Below are 26,528 nucleotides of genomic sequence, written 5' to 3' on the forward strand. Positions count from 1 at the left end.
ATAGATATATTTTCTGTTTCTTTCAGAGCACTGGACAAGCTTAATGGCCCTTTGTCTACTGTTTACTGTAGTGGACCATACGGCCGGTGGAAATGTGGACTTTGCGAGTATGCCTACCTATTTGAACATCTGGAGGACCTCAGTGGGAGACACCTGTGATTTGTCACACAATGCATGATGGTGGTTGTGATTCAATTCACAATTTTGTTGATCCGATCAAATGCTGAGATACTAGCCATAGACCCTGAGATGCTAGACAGCATGTGTATTGTGCACCATGGTTGGTGTTTGCAGAAGGGAAGGGTTTATCCCATTGTAGCTACACTAGTGAATTTAAAATGGAGGCAGAAAACGAAGGGGGTTAACCTGGTGTGACACCGCAGGTTTTGAGTAGCGGCAGCTGTTTTTGCGGTATGCCGCTCCTCTGCCCCCCTTAGTGCCCCGTGGATCCACTAAGTAGGTCAGATGTGGATTACATGCACTGGAGTGACATTCCGGATGCCTCCACTGATGTCCGCGCCGGGATGTTTATCCCAGGCTACTATGGTTACAGGCACTCCCCCTCGAAGCGGTGTGAGATCGTGTGTCCGTGTCACATGACCTCACCCTCCTCCCTTCGCCTATGCACGCACGATGCGCTCCACTGAAAGACGTTGCGGTCCAGGGAACGTGTGAGCGTTGTGTGTGTAGCAGGGGCCGGGAGTAGGTGGAGGAACATCTGGCTCGGCGCATGCGCATGGCAAAGAGGGGGACACCAACACTCGTTGAGGTGTTTCTTGAGGTCATGCTACAGCATCTCAATCGGGTTGAGGTCAGGACTCTGACTGGGCCACTCCAGAAGGCGTATTTTCTTCTGTTTAAGCCATTCTGTTGTTGATTTACTTCTATGCTTTGGGTCGTTGTCCTGTTGCAACACCCATCTTCTGTTGAGCTTCAGCTGGTGGACAGATGGCCTTAAGTTCTCCTGCAAAATGTCTTGATAAACTTGGGAATTCATTTTTCCTTCGATGATGGCAATCCGTCCAGGCCCTGACGCAGCAGAGCAGCCCCAAACCTTGATGCCCCCACCACCATACTTCACAGTTGGGATGAGGTTTTGATGTTGGTGTGCTGTGCCTCTTTTCGTCCACACATAGTGTTGTGTTTTTCTTCCAAACAACTCAACTTTGGTTTCATCTGTCCACAGAATATTTTGCCAGTACTGCTGTGGAACATCCAGGTGCTCTTGTGCAAACTGTAAACGTGCAGCAATGTTTTTTTGGACAGCAGTGGCTTCCTCTGTGTTATCCTCCCATGAAATCCATTTTTGTTTAGTGTTTTACGTATCGTAGATTCGCTAACAGGGATGTTAGCATATGCCAGAGACTTTTGTAAGTCTTTAGCTGACACTCTAGGATTCTTCTTCACCTCATTGAGCAGTCTGCGCTGTGCTCTTGTAGTTATCTTTACAGGACGGCCACTCTTAGGGAGAGTAGCAGTTGAACTTTCTCTATTTATAGATAACTTGTCTTACCGTGGACTGATGAACAGCAAGGCTTTTGGAGATACTTTTATAACCCTTTTCAGGTTTTGGCAAGTCAACAATTCTCAATCGTAGGTCTTCTGAGAGCTCTTTTGTGCGAGGCATCATTCACATCAGGCAATGCTTCTTGTGTAAAGCAAACCCAGAACTGGTGTGTGTTTTTTTTATAGGGCAGGGCAGCTGTAACCAACACCTCCAATCTCATCTCATTGATTGGACTCCAGTTGGCTGACGGCTCACTCCAATTAGCTCTTGGAGATGTCACTAGTCTAGGGGTTCACATACTTTTTCCACCTGCACTGTGAATGTTTACATGGTGTGTTCAATAAAAACATAGTGACATTTAATTCTTTGTGTGTTATTAGTTTAAGCAGACTGTGATTGTCTATTGTTGTGACTTAGATGAAGATCAGATCACATTTTATGACCAATTTGTGCAGAAATCCATATAATTCCAAAGGGTTCACATACTTTTTCTTGCAACTGTATATATATATAATTTGGTTGGGAGACCTTTCTTTAGTTACTGGAGGTATCGTGATATTGTGTGGGAACTACTGTCTGAATTCAAGGGTTGCTGCTGAGCGAGAGGTTTTTGATCAGTCACTGCAAAAAGGGCTTTGTGTGCTGTTCAGCTTGACTATATAGAATCATATCACCCGGGCATACCAATAGCTGTGTGAGTAAACCCTTCCCCCACAGTGTGTGTTCTCTGTGCGCCCCTTTTTACACTCCAGGTCAATTGGAAGCCCTATCCTGTGGTCAGGCCACTATTCAGAGCCAAAACCGAGGTTGGTATATCTCATTAGGAGACTCTGAGGGACGCTGTGTGTGGGCGAGAGCCCTTTTCCTCACACTGCTAATCCTTTTCCTGAGATCTAACTAGGGTGAACTGAGTCCATGTGTTGGTGCCAGAAAGCCTAGGGCAACTCAGAGGTGAATGAAGGGGATTAGCAGCCATCCAGGCATGTGTCGCGGGACACTATAGGTGGATGCACCTACTTTTAGAAGGCTCGAGCATGGGTGTAGGGAAATCTAGGGACCAGAAGGGTACCACTTCTGACTATAGGACAGCCAAGCAGCACATTAGATTCATCTATGGAGGAGGAGTTGTTAAGGCCCTCAAAGATTGGCACCAATGGACTGTAGCTTCAGAGTAGACCATCCCCAAAGAAGGGACATTTGAGGTCTGGATTTGGGAAAAGTTTGTCCGTGAATTCCCCACTAGACTCCAAAGCCATGATTCCCTCCAAAAGGCAGAACTGTGGCTGCAGGAACCCATCAAGCTCCAGCAACAGGGCATTCAAAAGTCCCAGACAGTGCGAACTAACAGTATCATGTACTCCCGTCCAACTAAAACTACGGAGTCCAATAAAATCAGGGATGAGACCAAGCTGCAGGCAGGCTTAAACCTAATGGCTACACAGGCCATACCAGCAGCCTCAGCCGCTCTGTCTCCATCTCGACCACCAACTCAGGGACCGGCAACTGATGTCTCTGATAAAACGGATTACCGACACCTTGGGAAATCCGATTTAGTCACACTAGGTAAAGCCAGAGGCATCTCCATAATCAATAGACCCAAACCAGAGTTCATAGCGGCCTTAGAAAGGGATGATTTCCAACAGAGCCCGGAGGGGGATTATAGGCGCTATCAAGAGGAACAGTTGAGGGCCAGACTCAGGGAGGTTTATGGAGTCACGTTTGATGGTAGTCCGAGACTACTCATTACCAAATTGTGGCAATTAGATGCAAGCCTGAACAGGCAAACACCTCCAGTTGAACTGACTCCTAGAGCCCCGGACTCTGAGCCAACAGCAAGAACTAACTAGTTCTTGATAAATAGAGCCTTTGTATCCGTCTTTGGCCAATCTGGGGGAAACTGTGACTGTGGCAGAGCTTCTCCAACCCCCTCCAGCGACCAACCACCTTCTAAAAGGCCCCCCGCTGAGGCTGGTCCACCTCCCGGGGTGTTTCCAGTCCGGGTACAAGAATGTGAGGGACCCCCCCAGACAAAACACTAGACCCCCCAGACAGCCGTATCACCTGGCACGTACCTTTTTACTGCAGGGGAGATCAGGGAGATCTTGAATGACCTCCTGGATCACAGGGTTTGCCAAGAAAATGAATGTCAGTCAGCTGAGCTATGGGATGAGTGGAGCAGATTGCGCATGCATCCTCAGAGCCGCTGTAGGTGAAGATGTTGCCGATGACATCATTTCCAGGTGTGGTATAACCACACATGAGCAACTCACGACGGGGGGGGGTCAGTTCATGACAGCAATCTAAGGTCCAGATGAGGATGCCTCAATCTACTGGCGGAGATTAAAACAAGGGGTATCAGACACAGGGTTCGAGGCAGGTCCAGATGTCCCCGATAATTGACAACCCATATCTCCAATCCACCTGATGTTGAAGGCCAAATTCCTGGCTGGATTAGTGCCTAAATTGAGGGAAAGGTTAATGATGGCACGGCCGGAAGCACACTCCATGGACTTCCACTCCCTCATGGCAACAATCCAGGCCATAGAGCCGGACTTGCAGGCAAGGAAGGAGGCCAAGTCAGCAAAAATCATGACAGCATTTGAGTTAATTGCCCAGAGTAATCATCCTAGGAAAAGGAGAAACAAAGGGAATAAATATCACAGTCCTGTCTGTTTCCACGCCACTGTCCAGAGTATGAGGATGAGGAGGACCAGGATTCTCCCAAACCTTGTAAGACCACCCCTGACCGGCCCTATACACATTAACCAAACCCAGGGAAATTGTACCACAATACATATGGCCCTCCGGGAACCTACCATTTCATCCCCAATCCCGTACATACCCAGAACATCGGAGCTGTTACACAGTCCAACAGCTCAGCCCGCTAGGGAAACGGCAAACCGGTGTCAGCTCATGTCAATCTGTTTCTTGAGGAATTGCCATACCCTCTATCCTGCCTCATTGACACTGGCGCAGCCAGAACTGTCCTAAAAACCCAAGAACTCAGAGGCAGGATTCCACTTTCTGGCAAGACTACCCCCACTGTTGGACTTTCAAGTCAATCAGTGACTCTCAGAGAGACTAAACCATTGCACTGTAAGTTAGGCCAACACACAGAAGCAGTTAGATCTTTGTTGATCTCAGATGATGTCCCTATTAACCTTTTGGGGGCAGACATTCTGTCGGAAATTCAGGCCAAAATCTTCTATACCCCGGAGGGTGTTGTGGTTACTAGTGCACTCACAGACAAGCTGCTGTGTGCAGTGGTGGCAGTTCCGTATACTGGAGAACTTGTCAACTTTGTGCCCCTGGACGTACTGGCCGAGGTAGATCCTAAACTTTGGGCAGTTGACAAGTATGATGTCGGCATGCTGCCGGTACCTCCAGCCACTATACGGATTGTCGCTGGTTGCGTATTATCAAGATTACCGCAGTACCTGATGAGTGTAGCACAGATGGACAGCCTCAAAATCCAGATCAACAGGTATCTCCAAATCGGGGTCTTGACCCCAACTCAATCCCCATGTAACACTCTATTTCCGGTGGCAAAGAAATCAGCCAAGGGCTAGGAAGTTACTTACCGACTGGTCCATGATCTCAGAGCCATTAACAAAATCATTGTCAGAGTTGCCTGTTAGTGCCTAATACTCACACATTACTTGCTTCCATCCCTCCTAAGGCTTGGTACTTTAGTGTCATCGACTTGTCCAATGCCTTTTTCTCTGTACCACTGGATCCCCAGTGTCAATATCTCTTTGCTTTTCCATTCCAGGGTAAACAACTTACATGGACTCGGTTACCACAAGGGTCCATGACTAGCCCGTCGGAATACAGTTGTAGGCTAAAGGTGGTATTAGATCAGTGGGTGCCAGAGGATCCGGAGGTCGCCCTATTGCAATATGTGGACGATTTGTTGGTTTATTGCCCACATAAGGAGTCATGCTATAGGCATACCATCTCGTTGCTAAACCACCTGGCATCTACTGGGAATAAGGCTAGCAAGGAGAAATTGCAGTTTTGTATGGAGAAGGTTACTTTTCTAGGCCACTGTATCTCAAAAGGAATCCGACATTTGACAATGCAACGGATACAGACTCTCAGAGACTTTACTCAACCTCGTAATGCTGACAGTTGAGAGCCCTTCTAAGTCTAATCAATTATAGCAGAGATTGGATCCCTAACATCTTATCCAAACTGGGTCATCTCTATACTCTTCCGTCACAAACACCATTTCAATTAACTGATGAAAACTGTTCAACCTTCCAGGACCTGATCCAGGAACTTTCTAAAGTCCTGCCACTAGGTATTCCCAACTACAACCTACCCTTTTCCCTTTTCTGTCACGAAAGTAAAGGGCATGCCACAGGGGTACTGACCCAATTACACGGATCCAGGTATAGACCCATCATGTACATTTCGACTGAACTGGATCCAGTCAGCAAAGGCTCAACTTGGTGCGCCCGAGCTGTAGCCGCCTGCGCTGTACTATTGCACAAAGTAGGTGATATCGTTTTAGATTCCCCTTTGACCCTTTTCACCCGCACTATGTCCAAGAGATCCTTAACCAGGTCCAAACCAAAAATCTTTCGGCCGCCCGTTTGACCAAATATGAAGTGACTCTCCTCACCACTACTAAACTTATACTAAGACGATGTACCATCCTTAATCCTGCATATCTTCTCCCAACCCAATCAGACTTGGAAGAAGAGAGGGGGGACGGAAGGATTGCAACTGACGCTAACACGACCATGACTGAAAACTCAGATGATCACAACTGTCTCAAGCTCATGGAGCTTGAGACAGAAGCAGTTAGCCCTGTCAAGGGAGCTCCCCTTCTGGAAGCAATAAATCTTTTTGTAGATGGCTCCAGGTATTACACATCGAGATAGTAAACCTCACACGGGCTACGCTGCAACAACAGTCCACAAAATAGTAGAAAAAGGCTCACTCAGCAGCCACATGTCGGGCCAAGAGGCCGAACTGTATGCATTGGCCAGAGCCTGTGAGAAATGTGAAGGATTAAGGATCAATGTATACACGGATTCAAGGTACGCTTTCGGAATAGCCCATGATTTCGGTCCAATTTGGAAGGCCAGAGGATTCCTCACTAGCTCGGGGAAACCTGTGAAGCACGCCAAACTAATCAACAGATTGTTCGCAGCGTTTACACTCCCATTAGAAGTGGCTATCTTAAGGTCCAGGCGCACACCACAGAGACCACCATGGAAGCTAGGGGCAATGCAATGGCAGATGTGGCTGCTAAAGAAGGAGCCCTAGACCCCCTCCCCTGACACTAATGCTGGCTAAACCCGCTAATGTGTCATTGGATGAGTTCAAGAAGTTGCAGGCTCAGAACTCAGAGAAGCAGAAATGGGCAGCGTTGGGGGCAACAGAGTGGGCTGATAAGATCTGGGGTCTCGGTGGTAAGTGGTGCTTGCCAAAAGTATTGTATCTAATGATGGCCCATTTAGCTCACTACCCCAGTCACCAGTCCAAAACTGTCATGTGTGCTCAAGTGGAAGAGCACTGGATAGCTCCAGGATCCTCCACCACAGCCACCAAATTTTCTAGTGCTTGCCTGGTCTGTGCTTTACACAACCCTGGGCGACTGGCTATAACCCTAAAGAAACATTCCCCAAAACCTAAGAACCCTTTCCAGAGAATCCAAATTGATTACATCAACATGCCTAAGAGTGGGCCCCATGAGTATGCTTTGGTCTGTGTAGACCAGTTTTCTGGATGGCCGGAGGCTTGGCCCGTTAAAAAAGCTAATGCCACAATGACCGCCAAAAAGATCCTTTCTGAGGTTGTCTGTAGATGGGGAGTACCCAAAGCTATTGAATCCGACCAGGGGACTCACTTTACGGGACAAGTTTTCAAGGAGATATGTGAGGCTCTCCACATAAATCAGGGTATCCATACTCCTTATCATCCCCAAAGCAGTGACAAGGTGGAGAGACTAAACGGTACTATCAAGAACAAGATCTCTAAGATCTCTGCTGACACAGGTAAACCGTGGCCCGAGTGTTTGTCCATTGCTCTCTACTCTGTGTTCAATGCACCAAGACGGCCTCATGGGCTGTCCCCATATGAGATCCTGTTCGGAAGTAGACCAAAGACAGGGTTGTACTTTCCCCAGGAGCTGTCATCTTTACATTCTCAGCTGACGGGGTAACATAGTAACATAGTAGCATAGTAACATAGTACATAAGGATGAAAAAAGACATCTGTCCATCCATTTCGGCCTGTTATCCTGCAAGTTGATCCAGAGAAAAAAAAAAACCCTGTGAGGTAGAAGCCAATTTTCCCCACTTTAGGGGAATAAAAAATTCCTTCCCGACTCCAATCAGGCAATCAGAATAACTCTCTGGATCAACGATCTCTCTCTAGTAGCTATAGCCTGTAATATTACAAACCGGATTCCAAAAAAGTTGGGACACTATACAAATCGTGAATAAAAACTGAATGCAATGATGTGGAGGTGCCACCTTCTAATATTTTATTCAGAATAGAACATAAATCACGGAACAAAAGTTTAAACTGAGAAAATGTACCATTTTAAGGGAAAAATATGTTGAATCAGAATTTCATGGTGTCAACAAATCCCCAAAAAGTTGGGACAAGGACATTTTCACCACTGTGGGGCATCTCCCCTTCTTCTTACAACACTCAACAGACGTCTGGGGACCGATGAGACCAGTTTCTCAAGTTTAGAAATAGGAATGCTCTCCCATTCTTGTCTAATACAGGCCTCTAACTGTTCAATCGTCTTGGGTCTTCTTTGTTGCACCTTCCTCTTTATGATGCGCCAAATGTTCTCTATTGGTGAAAGATCTGGACTGCAGACTGGCCATTTCAGTACCCGGATCCTTCTCCTACGCAGCCATGATGTTGTGATTGATGCAGAATGTGGTCTGGCATTATCTTGTTGAAAAATGCAGGGTCTTCCCTGAAAGAGATGACGTCTGGATGGGAGCATATGTTGTTCTAGAACCTGAATATATTTTTCTGCATTGATGGTGCCTTTCCAGACATGCAAGCTGCCCATGCCACACGCACTCATGCAACCCCATACCATCAGAGATGCAGGCTTCTGAACTGAGCATTGATAACAACTTGGGTTGTCCTTGTCCTCTTTGGTCCGGATGACATGGCGTCCCAGATTTCCAAAAAGAACTTCGAATCGTGACTCGTCTGACCACAGAACAGTCTTCCAGTGAAAACACCTGAGCTTGTGGATCTTGCTTAGAAATGGCTTCTTCTTTGCACTGTAGAGTTTCAGCTGGCAACAGCGGATGGCACGGTGGATTGTGTTCACTGACAATGGTTTCTGGAAGTATTCCTGAGCCCATTCTGTGATTTCCTTTACAGTAGCATTCCTGTTTGTGGTGCAGTGTCGTTTAAGGGCCCGGAGATAACGGGCATCCAGTATGGTTTTACGGCCTTGACCCTTACGCACAGAGATTGTTCCAGATTCTCTGAATCTTCAGATGATGTTATGCACAGTTGATGATGATAGATGCAAAGTCTTTGCAATTTTTCGCTGGGTAACACCTTTCTGATATTGCTCCACTATCTTTCTGCGCAACATTGTGGGAATTGGTGATCCTCTACCCATCTTAGCTTCTGAGAGACACTGCCACTCTGAGAAGCTCTTTTTATACCCAATCATGTTGCCAATTGACCTAATTAGTGTTAATTGGTCTTCCAGCTCTTCGTTATGCTCAAATTTACTTTTTCCAGCCTCTTATTGCTACTTGTCCCAACTTTTTGGGGATTTGTTGACACCATGAAAATTTGAATCAATGTATTTTTCCTTTAAAATTATACATTTACTTGGATTAAACGTTTGATCTGTCATCTACGTTCTATTACAAATAAAATATTGACATTTGCCATCTCCACATAATTGCATTCAGTTTTTATTCACAATTTGTTTAGTGTCCCAACTTTTTTGGAATCCGGTTTGTATTACGCTCCAGAAATACATCCAGGCCCCTCTTGAATTCCGTTATTGTACTCACCATCACCACCTCCTCAGGCAGAGTTCCATTTATCTCACTGCTCTTACCGTAAAGAATCCTTTTCTATGTTTGTGTACAAACCTTCTTTCCTCCAGATGCAGAAGATGTCCCCTTGTCACAGTCACAGTCCTGGGGATAAATAGCTGATGGGATAGATCTCTGTACTGACCCCTGATATATTTATAAATATTAATTAGATCTCACCTCAGTCTCTTCATCGGGAACTCCAAAAGATACACTAGAGAGTTTATAAATCTACTCCTGATCCAGAGTCTATAACTGGTTTGCATTCCATACAACCAGGCGATTGGGTGGTCATTAAAAAACATCAGCGCCAGGGACTGGAGGCGAGATATACCGGGCCGTACCAGGTTCTACTTACAACACCAACCTCCCTCAAGGTCGAGGAACGTGACGGATGGATCCATGCCAGCTATTGCAAGAAACGACTGGACCACAAAGCGCAATGATCAGGTACCTTGTATTCCTTTATTCTTTCTGTCTAATGCACTTTGGAAAATGTTATGAGGAGTCACATCCGAATTTGTTATTCAGAATGGATTTGCAGTTAGCAAAGACGGCAAATAGATCCAACTACTGGGTATTCTCCAAACCACCTCCGGGTCAGAGCCTCCAGGCCATGGCAGCAGTTCATGCCCTTTATGACATCAGGGTGGGCATGAGAAAAATCAACCCTTTAGGTAAATCTATGGAGCGTCAACCATAGATTCTTAGATGTTCAACCATACATTCTTAGATGGTAACGTCACTCATGGTCTTGATTTCAGCCCTGAGACTTGTAGTGCTAAGTCCATGGGTCGGACCGAATGCCCATCTGGGATCACTGTCCAGATCGACCATAGAATCCATGACCGTAACAACCTAACCACCAGACACGACTATATCTGCTGGGGGGAGGGTGTGACATTAAGGACGGTGCAGCAATCCCTTTATCCATCCAGCTGTTGCTCAACTCCCGTAACCGGAACCCTAATGACCTTTGTGTCTCTCTAACTGGGCCCTATTACTTCTTGTGTGGGCATGCTGCTTATAGAGTCATTTCCACCAATGCTAGAGACTCATGCTCCTTAGTCAGGTTAGTCCCCGCCTCCTACATTGCCGATGGTCACGAGGATCTGATGGTGCAGAGGAGGGTGAGTATGGGAAGAAGGACTAGGAGGGAGCTGTTCTCTGCAGATGACCGTGCTTGGGCAAGGTTTCCGGCATGGACCGGATGGGGTATAGAACTTATGAAGCGGCTGAACAAATTTTCTACCATAGTGGATGAGATGTTCAATGAAACTGTCGAAGCCATGAGAGAAGTCTCCTCTGAACAGCGAGAGTTAAAAACTCTTTTCCTCCAGGAGAAGATGGCTTTCGACTATCTTTTAGCTGAAAAGGGGGGTTTCTGTGAATTCATTGGAAAGGATTGTTGCACCTGGGTGCAAGATACTGGTGAAGAGGTGCAGGCCCATCTAGATAGAGTTAAGGCATTACAGGGGCAAGCACGTGTGATTGCAGATGAAGGTTGGAACCCCTTTAAAGGTCTGGGGGGCTTTGGTGATATGTTTTTCTCTATAGGATCGTGGCTTAAGGGAATAGGAGTGTATGTCCTGTTACTGCTGTGCTTTCTATTTCTTTTCTATGTGGCGTGAGAATGACCTGCTGCTTGATGAATTGAGTCGCGAGGAGCCGTTCACAGGACCACGTTATGATCGCAGAGAACCATCACCTGGAGCAACCGGATTCTTACTCCAGGAGGACCAACCCAAGAAGAACAACCGAATTTTAAGGAACCGTCATGGAGAATCACCCTTCCTTTTGAAGGCATTTCTTTATTAGAGTAACTTTAGAGACTTTTCACTGTCACCACCCTTGCCGGACGTCGCGGACAAGCAACCGAAAAGGCCCAAGAATGATAAGCTAGGTTCTTCTTGTTAGTTCATCTGTAGTGTAGCATGTTCCCGTTTACATGTTTATTCCCTTTAGAGGTCTGGTTTGAGTGATTGTAGTGTTAGGAAGCTGCTGAAATGACAACATATGGCGAAAAAGGGGGGGGAAATTGTTGTGGAAAAATTATTGTTCGCCGTATGGTTGCCATCTATCCTATGGAGATGCGCAGATTCATTTGCATTCACGTTCGCATCGGTGCAGAGACTTTCGCACGATGGTCTGGTCGTCCCGACCTGTAGCTGATTTGTGCCTGGTATTACTACAGGATACCAGTGTCATGGCGCCGGCTGAGGCGGGAGGGATGGGGACCGTCGAACAAAGGTTTCTTCATCCACGAGGATAAGCGTGGCAACGGAAAGGGCGCGAATAAGTATGCGAATGCACAAAAATAAGTTTGCACAATCATTCACATCTTCGCCAGCCAATCACTTCATACCATAACCTGTCTCCCCATTGATCATGATTATAAGACCGCCTTCCAGCAAATCACTTCATACCATAACCTGTCTCCCTATTGGTCATGAATAGGTTATTGGTTACTTGCTCAGGGCCACCCACTAACCTCACACTTTTTTACCCTAAATACCTTCCCAATAAGAAACCACACACTCTGCTTGGATTAAATCGGCCACGGCAGCCGTTTTATTAATAAAATAAACACATCCATAAATGACAATAACATTAAAATTAACATTTACCCCTGACGAGGGAGATCGTAGAAGCCCCCAAATTTTACCATCCATAAGAAGCCAACATGGCAATTCCATCTTGCCTCCAGCCGTAAACACCAGCTCGGAGACACCAACTGATGGACACCTCTCCAACCAACCAAGTGCCTGAAACTATGAGAGTCCATCCCCACCATTGAGGCCCTCCCATTTCCAATACCGTCATATACCACCAGCTTCTATGATCTCCCACCACCACGACTGCCGCAACAGCCACGCCGGTCCATAGACCCCTGACATCCATGGCAGCCTCCAGCCACCACCCCAAACCTCAACATTGCCATACATATATCTACATTTTTTAATACCAACCTCAGGGTGGGAGGGAGGGAGTTCGTCTCTTCACAAAATGGCACCGGGTCTCTCCCCCGGCCACCTCCATTTGAAGCCTAAACCCCGCCCCCTTCATCTCCCTAACCACTCCTCCCCACCCATAATAACTCACTCCTACCCTGGCCCTTCCTACCAAAACCTATTATGACGGCCTCCCCTTACCCTTCGTCATAGTCCGGCCTCTCTTGATTGTAAGACCGCCTTCCAGCCAATCACTTCATACTATAACCTGTCTCCCTATTGGTCATGATTGTAAGACCGCTTCCCATCTTCTGGTATAAATAAACCACGCCTAGCCGTGGAAGCAGGCACAATATTGGAACCTACTTGAGAACGTCTCTGTGATATTATTTTGGAGGAATTGCGCACACATCGACGCACACTACACCAAGGATTTCCCGATTGTACTACTGGCGGTCGTTTTCGGTTGTGAGAACGAGACAAAGGAGCAAACGGCGATATCAAAGGCAACAAAGATAAATTAGGGAAAGGGAAGAAAGACAGATTAACGGACTTGGGTTAGGGGAGATCTAATTACAATGTACAAATACATGACTGGACAATATACAGATCTTTTTAATATTTTTATACATAGGCCTGTAACCATTACAAGGAATCCTCTGCGTCCAGAACAAAGAAGTTTTCACCATAAACATAGACAGGGATTCTTTACCATAAGAGCAGCGAGACTATGGAGCTCTCTGACAAATGATGTCATGGTGGGTGATTCACTAAACAAGTTCAAAAGGGGCTGGGATGCCTTTCTGGAAAGTAGTAATATGATCTAGAAATAAGATATATTCTCTATATTTGTGGAGATGGAGGGGGTCATTTACTATGTTGAAATACACCTAAATTAGGTGTATTTCAGGTGCAGATAGCTCACACCAGGTCTAAAATTGTGGGCATGGCGTGGGTGGACAATGGGACAGGCTGGTAGGACCGTCTTATTCCCCATTTTCTATGCCTGTTTTAGGCGTAGAAAAGGGTCTAAATGTAAGACCGCTCAGAAGCTGTCTTACATTTGGAACTGGCGCTGGATGCGCTGAAGTCACGGAATGGCTGGCGCCTCTTCATAACTTCGGCGGATCCACCACCAATTTAGGGCTTTAATAAGACCAGCATCTAAAACACCAGTTTTAATAAATTTGTCCCGGATTTATTCTGCTGGCCATATTTGTAGTTAGGAAGGAATTTACGATGTATGCCTAGGATACAATGTATGCCTAGTCCTAGTGCCTAGTTCTCCATAGCTGGAGTCTCTATTTGCATAATTTCTCCACTTTGGCTAAAAGAAAGGTGTCTTGAGCTAGGGACAATAAAGAAAAGTAGCAAACTACAATATATTATTCTGCAGTGGTGCAAAAGTTTATTTGCTGTTGTTTATATATTGCAAGTTAAAGGGGTTTTCCAGGTCTTATATATTTAAGAGCTATTCTCAGAATCGTTTGGAGGAGGTCTGACTACCAAACAGCTGTTTGAAGAAGCACCCAAAGGAGCGCTGAAGCCTCCTTGCAGCATACCAAGCACAGCGCCGTCCACTGCATAGCGGCTGTACTCAGTATTAGAACTCAGGCACATTTACTTGACTGGGACTGAGCTGCAAGTACAGTAGGTCATGTGACCGATGTCACTGGCCTAAGAAAAGGAGTACTGTGGCATCTTAAAACAGCCAGTTGGCAGAGGTGCAGGGAGTCTGATCTCCACCGATCAGATATTGATGATCCAGTATAGGCCTTCAATATAGAAGACCCCTTTAAATTATGAAACATTCAAAAAATTGTCATATGTTCATTGCTATTTTGCTGGTAGCAATTTTGTGAACTTATTGCTCACCATTGCTAGGAGATCCATGACCTCTTTCATGTGCTCTTCAGCCTGTTGGTTTCTTGCAAAGACAGCATCTTGCAACATCTTCTCTTTCCGCTGAAGAGACATTTTAAGCTCTTCGATCATATGTCCACTGCAGATGTCAAACTTCCCAAGAAAATGAGTCCCAATCTCCTATGGTGCAAGTATACGCAATAAATACATTACTATGTAGAAATGTTTGGATCATAAGTGTAAATCAAAAAAAAAAATCTATGTAGAGTCATGGAAAAGTATCATATATATTGTGATTTCCATGTTAATCTAAATACACAGAGTAAAAAACATTGTGAGCGAAGCTGTCTCACAACAGTTGATATTAAAGCTGTTCTGTGTGTATTAAATTAAGGCTTTTTATTGGGTGTCCAGGATACTCACTTCAAGTACTTGATTTCTGAAATCTTATGGTAACATTTCTGGTATAATTATATATATTTACACTAGAATGCAAATTAAAAGGGAAAGTTCCATGCAAATTTAGAGGAAGTAGAGAATGCTGGGTGGGAGATGGACTGAAATTCCCTCAGAATTGCTAATACGGTTCTGACCGTAGTGAACTGGGGTCTTTTGAAGACTAAGGCCTAGTTCACACGAACGTTTTATTTTGCGAGTGTACGGGCCGTTTTTTTGTGTTCCGTATACGGTCCGTATACGGAACCATTCATTTCAATGGTTCCGCCAAAAAAACGGAATGTGTTCCGTAGGCATTCCGTTTCCGTATTTTCGTTTTTCCGTTCCGTTGATAGATAGAACATGTCCTATATTTGGCCGCAAATCACATTCCGTGGCTCCATTAAAGTCAATAGGTCCGCATATGTCTTCCGTATCTGTTCCGTTTTTGTTGAACCATCCATTGAAAATGTTATGCCCATCCCAATTTTTTCTATGTAATTACGGTATATGCCATACGGAAAAATGGAACAGAAACGGAAACACAACGGAAGTCAAAAACGGAACAATGGATCTGTGAAAAATGGACCGCAAAAAACTATAAAAGCCATACGTTCATGTGAACTAGTCCTAAGGGGGAGATTTATCAAGACAGGTGCTTTCTGTGCCAGTCCTAATATCCCATGCACTACTGGAGGGTGCACCGCATTTATGACGAGGAGCTGCGTAAATGAAGATAAATTTGTCTCTGCTGTTGGCCATGCCCTTTTTCCCACCCTTGCCACACCCCTTTCGGAAAAGTGCCAAGAGTAGCGTAAAAAGAGGCACTTGCGACTTTTTTTCTTTTAAAGTCTAATTTAAAAAGTCACAAAAACACAGCTTGCCCCTTTTAATAGCCACTTTTCTAGTAGAAGGGGGTGATAAATCTCCCCCTAAGTCCTTAGAAATGCACTATTCAGTACTGAGTATCTCCTGGAGAGTAAAGGGGGAGATTTATCAAGGTGCTTTCTACGCCAGTCTCGATTTCCCCAGCGCTGCCAGAGGATGCACCAAATTTATGACAAGGTGCAGGCCTCGTGATAAATTAGGCGCATCCTCCTGCAGTCAGGGGTGCACCACCAATCAGCTCAGGCAACATCAGGTAAGGAAGAAGAAGAGGGGGTGGGGAGGTAGGAAGGCCTTGGGGAATGAGTGCTTTTATTGTGGAAGTGTTCATCTCTGCATATTCAACTGTATCGCTGTTCTCAGGACTGTGATACAGTTGAATGCTGTGACGGGGCATGGGAGCAATGTCTCCCTGCCATTCACTCTAATGGGATTTAGTGTTAGTCCCTGTAGCCTATTACCCTAAGTTCAGACCTGAGCGTTTTACAGCGCGTTCCTACGCGCTGTAAAACGCTCAACACAGAGAAACCAATGATTCCCTATGGGAATGGTTCTCACCTGGGCGTTTTACAGCGCGTACGATCGCGCTGTAAAACGCCCGACGCTCAAACAAGTACAGGAGCTTTTTTTGGCGCGTTTGACGCGCGTTTGGGCCATAGACTCTTTGGACAACACTGCTGTCAATCACCCAAACGCGCGTCAAACGCGCGTTCACTATTAAAACAAACGCGCATAGAAACGCGCGACAAAAACGGGCGTTTGAGAAACGCCTAGGTGTGAAACCAGGGTTAGAGTTTGTGTGTTCATCATCGCGCTGCCTGAGCCTGAGTCTGTGTCCTGCATCACATTTCTGACAGCAGAATAAGGCCCCTTTCACACGGGCGAGTATTCCGCATGGAATCGATGCGTGAGTTGAACGCATTGCACCCGCACTGAATACCGACCCATTCATTTCTATGGGTGTGCACATGAGCTGGGATTTTCACGCATCACTTGTGCGTTGCGTGAAAATCGCAGCATGCTCCTCTTTGTGCGTTTTTCACGCAACACAGGCCCCATAGAAGTGAATGGGGTTGCGTGAAAATCACAAGCATCTGCAAGCAAGTGCAGATGTGGTGCGATTTTCATGCACGGTTGCTAGGAGACTATCGGGATGGAGACCCGATCATTATTATTTTCCCTTATAACATGGTTATAAGGGAAAATAATAGCATTCTGAATACAGAATGCATAGTAAAATAGCGCTGGAGGGGTTAAAAAATAAATAAATACAAATTTAACTCACTTTGATCCACTTGCTCGCGCAGCCTGGCATCTTCTTCTGTCTTGATCTTAGCTCTGTGTAGCAACAAGGACCTTTAGTGATGTCACAGTCATCACATGATCCATCACATGATCTTTTACCATGGTGATGGATCATGTGATGACTGGAGTGACGTCACCACAGGTCCTGTTGCTACACAAAGCTAAGATGAAGACAGAAGGAGATGCCAGCTACGCGAGCAAGTGGACTAAGGTGAGTTAAATTATATATTTTTTTATTTTTAACTCCTCCAGCGCTATTTTACTATGCATTCTGAACAGAATGCTATTATTTTCCCTTATAACCATGTTATAAGGGAAAATAATACAATCTACAGAACACCGATCCCAAGCCCGAACTTCTGTGAAGAAGTTCAGGTTTGGGTACCAAACACGCGCAATTTTTCTCACGCGAGTGCAAAACGCATTACAATGTTTTGCACTCGCGCGGAAAAATCGCGGGTGTTCCCGCAACGCACCTGCACATTTTCTCGCAACGCCCGTCTGAAAGAGGCCTACAATCCATTCACATGTCTGCAGTGTATTCTGGATCTGCAAATTGCGGATCTGCAATACACCTGGCCAGCATCCCCATAGAACTGCCTATTCTTGTCCGCTATTGCAATACAAGAATAGCACATGTTCTATTTTTTTTTTACAGAGCCGTGGATCGGAAATTTGGGGCCGTGATTCGGAAATGAGGATGCGTACAGCACACTGTGTGCTGTCCGCATCCATTCCTGCCCCATAGAGAATTAATGGGTCCCGCTCCGTTCCGGATAATTGCAGAATGGGTGCGGACACATTCTACGGACGTCTGAATGGAGCCTAAGAGATAAGTATTTGAGTTTATTATTTTTATTTGGAAGCATACTGTTGGGCCACAATGGTGGGGGGGATGTATCATTTTTTGTAATTGAGGGAAGCACATTGGGGGATTTAAAAAGGGGCTCATTTGTACTGAAACACATTATTAGGGGCCACTGTGGGGACATTCGTTCTACTAGGGGCACTAAAAAGGGGTACTTTTTTGTACTGGCACAAGTTATAAGGGAGCATGTTTTGTACTAGCACATATAAGGGAGTATTTTTTTAACTGGCACACATTATAAGGGAGCATTTTGGTACTGCCACAAATTGTAAGGGTTATTTTTTGTACAAGCACGCATTATAGGGGGAATTGTTACTAATGGGGTATTATTGTTGGCTTTATTACTACGGTGGGACTACGAGGAACATTATTACTAGTATGAGCACTATGGGGCATTAATTACTTCTGGGGCATAATAAATGGCATTATTACTATTGGGGGCACTGTTGTCACATAGTGCACTCTGGTAGGGAATTATTACTATTAGAGGTCTGTTACAGTAGGTGGTGCCCTGGCACAGTATCAGCTTAGCATAACTATTTTTGGAGGACACCGTTTACAGCACTATAAGTGTCAAGTGCAGTATTTGCTGGGCATAATTTTTTATGGCACTGTCTGCCAATAATTATTGAAGGGAGCACTATCTGTGTAGTACTAGTATTTTCAGGGAGATTGTTTCTGCAGTATAGTATTGGGGAGCACAGTTGGCATAGTATTAGGGGTGGCAGGATGGGATGTTCAGAAGGAGGATGGAAAAGTAGGAAGCTAAGATATTTGTGTACCAAATCTGCAGAGACAAGTGATGGCTGAAAGATAGCATCATGGCGGTCTAGTCTGAATGGAGAAAATAAGAAAAAGAAACGTCTACATCAGAGGAGACGTCACTGGATGTAAGAGATATGTTGCGCTATATTAACTTGTATGTTTTGTAGCGCTACAGTATATGTAATGTTTTCCAAATATGCTTTAACATTAGGGCTGGAGGGTAGGGTTGGGCTGAGAATTTGGTATGGGGAAAGGGGGGACATCATTTCAGTTTTCATCCCTCAGGCAGTAGAAAGGCTAGATAAACCACTGCCTGCAGTCCATGAGCCTAATCAGTAATCTGCAACAGCTTAGATATGCTGTAGGTTTCTGGCTTCATTTACACCAGAAAACTGCCATAAACAAAGATTAATTTGTCAGCGTGGCTAAGCACGCCCCCTTCCTGCCCTTGCCACACTCACTTTCAGAAAAGCACCACTCTCCAAGGAAAGTCCAAAAGAGGCAAATGGAAATGACAGGCTACTGCATTCAACTGAATACCTTTGTTTTAGCAATTGTTGGGGGTCTCAGCACCTGGGCCACCAACAACTAATACATCTTCGTTAAAATCATAAGTACCCTATCAAAATCTAACAGATTTCTAAAAGTGAAGCAATGTTCTCACCTCCATTTCCTTGTTCCTTTCTTGAAGATTTTTCTGCAGCTGTAGTATAATGGATTCTCTCTCTATCAGTGAGCATCTGTACTTTTCCTCTGTTTCTTGTTTTAACCACTGAAGATTTTTGTAAGCAGCAGATATGTGGTCCAGTTCCATGTCTTTGGCCTTCACCAGGCTGTCCAAACTCTAAAATGCATGCATTCTGTATAATTTGTTATGGGCACATGGACATTTACATTTTTTGCGCAATTGCTACTATTCTGCAGTCCACGACCTCTATCTGAGCAGTAACAAGCAATACGTTTGTTTTATTGAGGCTCAGACCTTTAGACTACATGCACACGGTTGGTATTACACAGGGATTTTTCACTGGTATTTTATACAGATAATCAACAGGGTAATACAATATCAGCCAAGTTTATTTTATCTATACTTTGTGGAAAATTTCTGCGTGGAAATTGACCTGCAGTGCGAATTTTTAATTATTTGTGTGGATTTTCAGTGCAGATTTCACCCTTTGCAATGCAAAGGATGAGTTCTGGGTAAATCCACAACAGAAGCAGCAGGTAACACAAGCAGATTTTGGTGTGGAAACACAGCAAAATCTGCAGAAAAATTCATGTGGAAAATCCACAGAAACTACACTGAAGTGTGAATGCGCCCTTAGGCCTCTTTCACACGGGCGTCATATTTTTGGCCCGGATAAGAGGCGGGTGCGTTGCGGGAAAATGCACAATTTTTCCGTGCGAGTGCAAAACATTGCAATGCGTTTTGCACTCGCGTGAGAAAAATCACGCATGTTTGGTACCCAAACCCGAACTTCTTCACAGAAGTTCGGGCTTGGGATTGATGTTCTGGAATTGTATCATTTTCCCTTATAATATGGTTATAAGGGAAAATAATAGCATTCTGAATGCAGAATGCATAGTATAATAGTGCTGGAGGGGTTAAAAAAAACTCACCTTCTCCTCTTGATCGCGTAGTTCCCGGTCTCTTTACTTCTTGAATGATGAGCTGTGGGCTAAATGACCTGTGGTGACGTCAGATCACATGCTCCAATCACATGGTCCATCACCGTGGTGATGGAGCATGTGATCTGACGTCACCACAGGTCCTTTAGCCCACAGCTCATCATTAAAGAGGTAAAGAAACCGGGAACTACGCGCTCAAGAGGAGAAGGTGAGTTAACTTTTTTATTTTTTTTAACCCCTCCAGCACTATTATACTATGCATTCTGTATTCAGAATGATATTATTTTCCCTTATAACCATGTTATAAGGGAAAATAATACAGTGAATAGACTGTCACCTAGAACCCATGCATGAAAATTGCTTGCGGATGCTTGCGATTTTCACGCAGCCCCATTCATTTCTATGGGGCCTGCTGTTACGTGAAAAACGCTGAATATAGAACATGCTGCGATTTTCACGCAACTCATAAGTGATGCGTGAAAATCACCGCTCATGTGAACAGCCCCATAGAAATGAATGGGCCCTGATTCAGTGCGGGTGCAATGCGTTCAACTCACGCATTGCACCCGCGCGGAGTACTCGCCCGTGTGAAAGGGGCCTTACTCTGCAAGACAGATAGCTGCAATTTGGGACTGGCTGCAACAAAAGCAGCGAAGAAGGATGTATTTGCTTATCTAAAGATTGAATTCAACAAATCATAGTGAACATTTGGGGGTCATATATGAATAGATATATGGCACTTTTTGTCGTAGATCTGTCGCAGAATCAGTCGCAAAGTAATTTGCGGCCATATCTGCTGCTTCTTCCTCTTCCACGCAAGTTCTAAAAAAGGAGGTGTGGGCAGGGAAGAGGGCGGACCACCAGGCCCATCTCATTTATCATTTTCTAAACCAGTTTTTGGCGTCAAATTATCTAAATCTACGCCAGCAAGGGAGTGGGTGTAGATTTAGGGCTGTTAGGCGCCGGTTGCAGATGCTCCTAAAGTTGTAGAGTCCAGCACCTCTACATCACTTAAGCGCATCAAGCGCCAGAGCAGGGGTATTGTCACGGCCATGGCTATGACCGTGACTCTCTATCCGCATGCGGTTGCCTGCGGTTTTGTGTCGGTTAAAACCACAGGTGAGGGCCGCTGGCTTGTGGCTTAACTTGTGGTTGCCGCGGGCAACCCGGTTCTCATGTGTATGTGCAGCAGCAGTCTCAGCGTTGCTAGGCAGCGTGCTGCAGTAGCATGCGGTCTCACCTGACTTCCTTTTTGTTAGGTGTGTGTGTTGTGTGCATTATGTTTTGTGTGCACTTCCCCTATATGTGTGTTTCCCCTTCTGTGTTCTGGAAGGGTTAACTTCCTTCCCAGTGTGTCTGATGTCACTGGGTGTGGTTGACCGGTGGGTGTGGCCTTTGGGCCTATATAACCTCTCTCTGTGGCAGGGCTCAGTAGGTTGCTGCAGCCTTGCTAGCTGGAGCAGCCGCCTGTGTTTTTCCATCTGCCTGTGAGAGCCACCACTGTGGTCATAAGATTTAAGTTTATGTTTAAGATTTATGTATGCCTATGTCTTTCTGTTGGTGTTGTAGATAGTTTGTCTGTTGGGACTTTCACATGTGTTTGTGCAGCATACGGTTCTGGATCCTTGTCTGTTTAGGGATCCAGTCAGCAGGGCTGTGGCAGGTTGGTGAACTTCTGTTCGCCTGCCATTTCCGTGTTGCTGTTTCTGTCCCCCTCTTCCCAACAGCTTGGCCATTGAGGCTCCTGCTCCTCCGTGTCAAGGAGGAGTAGGTCGTCTCACCCAGCTCCTAGCTCAGGGATCTGCGGAGGGTAAGATAGGGCTCCGAGGTTCCTGCGCATGGGCCCTCCTACCCTAAAGGTCGGCCCATGCAGGTTAGGAGTTAGGGTCAGGGTAGGGATGCTGTAGGAGGTGACCTGCTCCATATCCTGTGGCCTCATGGCCGAGTAGCCACTTCAACACCTGGCATCTCACGGCTGAGGGTTTCCCCCATCCTCAGCCGTGACAGGTATTAAGACCAACGTCTAAAACTCTGGTCTTAATAAATGACCCCATCAGTGCCCACTAAGTTACAGTATATTCAGGGTCTGTTCATACTAAATGCCTTTGGTTTATTGCTAGGACTAGGACTGTTCATCATGCTAAGACTGTTTTGATGGATCTGAGAGTTCTAACTGAATCCTGACAGATCCCACTCACTTTGTTTAAAACCCCTTCCCGACCAGTGCCGTAATAGTACTGCGCTGGCCAGGTCTTTAAAGTTAGCGCCCGCTCCTGAGCGATGCTCCTGAGCCATAGCCGCGGTTGGCCGCCTGCTTTTTATCGCAAACACCCACAGCTCATGTCCGCAACTGGCAGTAATGCCAGTAAATCTAAATCACCCCCCTTTTCCCTCAAAAAAAAGAAAAAATACACATGATGGGTGTTGCGATGTGCGGAAATGCCCATAGTATAAAAATATAAAAATATATTCCCCATACGGCAAACAGCAAAATGGAAAAAAGCGTCCGAATGGTTTTGGTTGCTTCATTTTCTACAAAAAATTAAATGAAAAGTGATCAAAAAGTCATGCACACCCCAGAATGGTATCAATGAAAGTTCTGATCGCCCCGCAAAAAATGGGCCCACAAACAGCTCCGTACACATAATTACAAAAAAGTTCTAGGGGTCAAAATATGGCGACAAAATAAAACTGACTTTTTTTCTCACTTTTAAATTATTTTATCACTAAAAAAACGCAAGAAAAACTATACATATAAGGTATAGCAGGATTCGTACTGACCTGTAGAATAAAAGTAACCAGTCAGTTTTATCGTACATCGAACATCGTAAATAAAAAACCTGCTAAATCATATGCAACAATAAATAGTGGTGTTGGAAAGTACAACTTGTCCTGCAGAAATCAAGCCCTCATATGGCTATGTGAACAGAAAAATAAAAAAGTCATGGCTCTGGGAAGGCAGGGACTGAGAAAACGAAAAAGTAAAAAAAAAAAAAAAAACCTCCGGGGGCGAAAGGGTTAACAACTGGGGTGCAACAACAGTAAAAGTACATTTAACAAAAGACATCGTACATAAAAATTGCAATAATTACGAACCATGATTTTCACAGAAACAGCAACAATATACATTATGGGGACATTAATTTATGTCATTCTTAAGTCCCTCCGCATTATCAATAGAGATGAGCGAATATTTTGAAATTTATTCACACTTCGTTTGGTGGTAAAAGGCGAATTGGGTTATGGATTCCATTACCATGGACCACAGAAATCTATGGGCTGCAAAATGGATCCGTCCCGTTTCCGTTATGCAGGAGTGGACTCCCCTGCATAACAGAAACGGAATGGATCTATTTTGCAACTTCTAGAGGCATTCCGTTATGCATTCCGTCATAGAATTGTGTTATGGTCCGTGGTAACGGAATCCATAACGCAATTCACCTTTTACCACCAATGTGAACAAATTTCATAAGCGGGAATTCGCTCATCTCTAGTTGTCAAAGGATGTGACAAAGTTTGGGGATTCCTCCAGCACGCCATGCGTCAGACATAACTCTACGCCAGCTCTGTTGCTTGCATAGATTTAAGCCATTTTCCATGTAAAAAAACAGGGTGGAATATGATAAATGCCAGGACTCCCAACCCATCCACGCCTCCTTTTCTTACTCTCGGCTATGATGAACATTTAAAATGGTTTGTAAATGATGGTTACATAAAAGAAATGACTAAATTATTGTGGCAACATGGCAAATAGTACCTATAAATTCTTACAAAAAACACATTTCAAATGCTTTTTAGAATTTTACATAAGTATGGACAGGAATATCTACTACTGGGGAATAAAGGAACAGGCATGAGTGCCTCCAATATTTTGAAAACACAAAAACATACGTTTATCGTCTCCTCATTGCCGGAAAGAACATTACTCAGCCTCTCTAAATCGTGTTCTCTCTCCCGGATAATCATCTTTAACCGCTGAATATCCTTTTCTTTCTCTTCTAGAGCACAGAATTTATCGTCCACTGCTTTCTATTTTTTATTGAAGAAAATGAAAGGAATTCTTATTCTGTATTTCTTTAAAATGTCACATCATATTATATTGCATTTATAGTGGCATGCAAAAGTTTGGGTACCCCTGGTCAAAATTACTGTTACTGTAAACAGTTAAAGGGGTATTCCGGTTCCCTTAATTGGTTCTGCTTTGACAGGATTGTGCAGGTTTTACAAATGTCTAATATACTGTAATAAACGTTTTTGTACTGTTAATAATAATAATAAACTGTACTCTAATAATATCTACTTACAGTGCTGCCCATAATTATTCATACCCCTGGCAAATTTTGACTTAAAGTTACTTTTATTCAACCAGCAAGTAATCTTTTGACGGGAAAGGACATAGGTGTCTCCAAAAAGATAATAAGACGATGTACAAGAGGCATTATTGTGGAAAAATTCTCAGCTTTTATTTACATTTCAGCAAAAAGTGTCCAGTTCAAAATTATTCATACCCTTCTCAATAATCAATAGAAAAGCCTTTATTGCCTATTACAGCAATCAAACCCTTCCTATAATTGCAGACCAGCTTTTTGAATGTCTCCACAGGTATTTTTGCCCATTCATCTTTAGCAATGAGCTCCAAATCTTTCAGGTTGGAGGGTCTTCTTGCCATCACCCTGATCTTTAGCTCCCTCCACAGACTCTCAATTTGATTCAAGTCTGGACTCTGGCTGGGCCACTCCAAAACGTTAATGTTGTCTGCTAACCATTTCCTCACCACTTTTGCTGTGTTTTTTGGGTCATTGTGATGCTGAAATGTCCACTGGTGACCAAGGCCAAGTGCGCCCCCCCTTCCTCCCTCTATTGTAATAATTTGTTGGCGGCACAGTGTGCGCCCCCCCCCCTTCCTCCCTCTATTGTAATAATTTGTTGGTGGCACAGTGTGCGCCCCCCCCACCCCCCCCTTCCTCCCTCTATTGTAATAATTTGCTGGTGGCACAGTGTGCGCCCCCCCGCCCCCCCTTCCTCCCTCTCTTGTAATAATTCGTTGGTGGCACAGTGTGCGCCCCCCCGCCCACCCCCTTCCTCCCTCTATTGTAATAATTCGTTGGTGGCACAGTGTGCGCCCCCCCACCCCCCTTTCTCCCTCTATTGTAATAATTTGTTGGTGGCACAGTGTGCGCCTGCCCCCCCTTCCTCCCTCTATTGTAATAATTTGTTAGTGGCACAGTGTGCTCCCCCCATCGGCCCCCCTACCTCTATACTCTATAGCATTAACAACATTGGTGCCCAGTGTGCGGCCTCCCATCTCCCCCCCCCACCCCGATCATTGGTGGCAGCGGAGTTCCGATCGGAGTGCCAGTTTGATCGCTGGGGCTCCGATCGGTAACCATGGCAACCAGGACGCTACAGCTGGCTGCTGCGATGTCTGTGTCCGGCCGGGAGCTCCACCTACTGGTAAGTGACAGGTCTGTGCGGCGCATTGCTAAATGAACTGTCACTTACCAGTAGGAGGAGCTCCCGGCCGGACACAGACATCACAGCTCCCATGTAAGTATGAATCTTTTACTATTGTACTATTGCTAAGTAACCAGGGCTGCAGTAGCGTCCTGGTTGCCATGGTTACTGATCGGAGCCCCAGCGATTAAACTGGGACTCCGATCAGAACTCCGCTGCCACCAATGATCGGGGGGGGGGGGATGGGAGGCCGCACACTGGCCACCAATGTTGTTAATGCTATAGAGGGAGGGGGGGGCGCACACTGTGCCACCAACGGATTATTACAATAGAGGGAGGAGGGGGGGCCGGAGGGGGGCGCACACTGTGCCACCAACTAATTATTACAATAGAGGAAGGGTGGTGGGGGGGCGCACACTGTCTCTAGTCTCTAGTCCTAGCTTTGTGAATGTGCATTCTCTTGCACCTGGGAGTAGCTCTGGTTGGAGCTTCTCAGCTCTGAAATTCCTGTCTGCTGAGAGAGGGAGCTGTCAGCTGATTCCACAAGGCATGTAAGGGAGCTGTGCTCTAAGGCTAGGTCTACACGACGACATTTGTCGCGCGACATTTTGTTGCACCAATGTCGCGCGACAATTTTTATAATGGCAGTCTATGGTGTCGCACTGCAACATGCGACATGCTGCGACTGCGACGCGACAGTCGCAGAAAATCCATTCAAGATGGATTTTTCTGCGACTGTCGCGTCGCAGTCGCAACATGTCGCATGTTGCAGTGCGACACCATAGACTGCCATTATAAAAATTGTCGCGCGACATTAG

At 45.3% G+C, this 26,528-nt stretch overlaps 1 protein-coding gene across 2 annotated transcripts in view; it reads right to left on the reverse strand.

Annotated features, from left to right (window-relative positions):
- Positions 1-26,528, reverse strand: part of LOC122943602 (phosphodiesterase 4D interacting protein) — a 1,023,137-nt gene that overhangs the window by 454,128 nt on the left and 542,481 nt on the right. For both annotated transcript variants that reach the window (XM_044301472.1, XM_044301474.1), the window contains exons 8-10: positions 24,148-24,285; positions 19,292-19,471; positions 14,382-14,549 (exon numbers count right to left, since the gene is read on the reverse strand). In XM_044301472.1, coding sequence (XP_044157407.1) covers positions 14,382-14,549; positions 19,292-19,471; positions 24,148-24,285 — 486 coding nt within the window. The remainder of the gene's footprint in view (positions 1-14,381; positions 14,550-19,291; positions 19,472-24,147; positions 24,286-26,528) is intronic.

Source organism: Bufo gargarizans, chromosome 7 (genome assembly GCF_014858855.1).
Source record: "Bufo gargarizans isolate SCDJY-AF-19 chromosome 7, ASM1485885v1, whole genome shotgun sequence".
In the NCBI taxonomy this organism is placed as follows: Eukaryota; Metazoa; Chordata; class Amphibia; order Anura; family Bufonidae; genus Bufo; species Bufo gargarizans.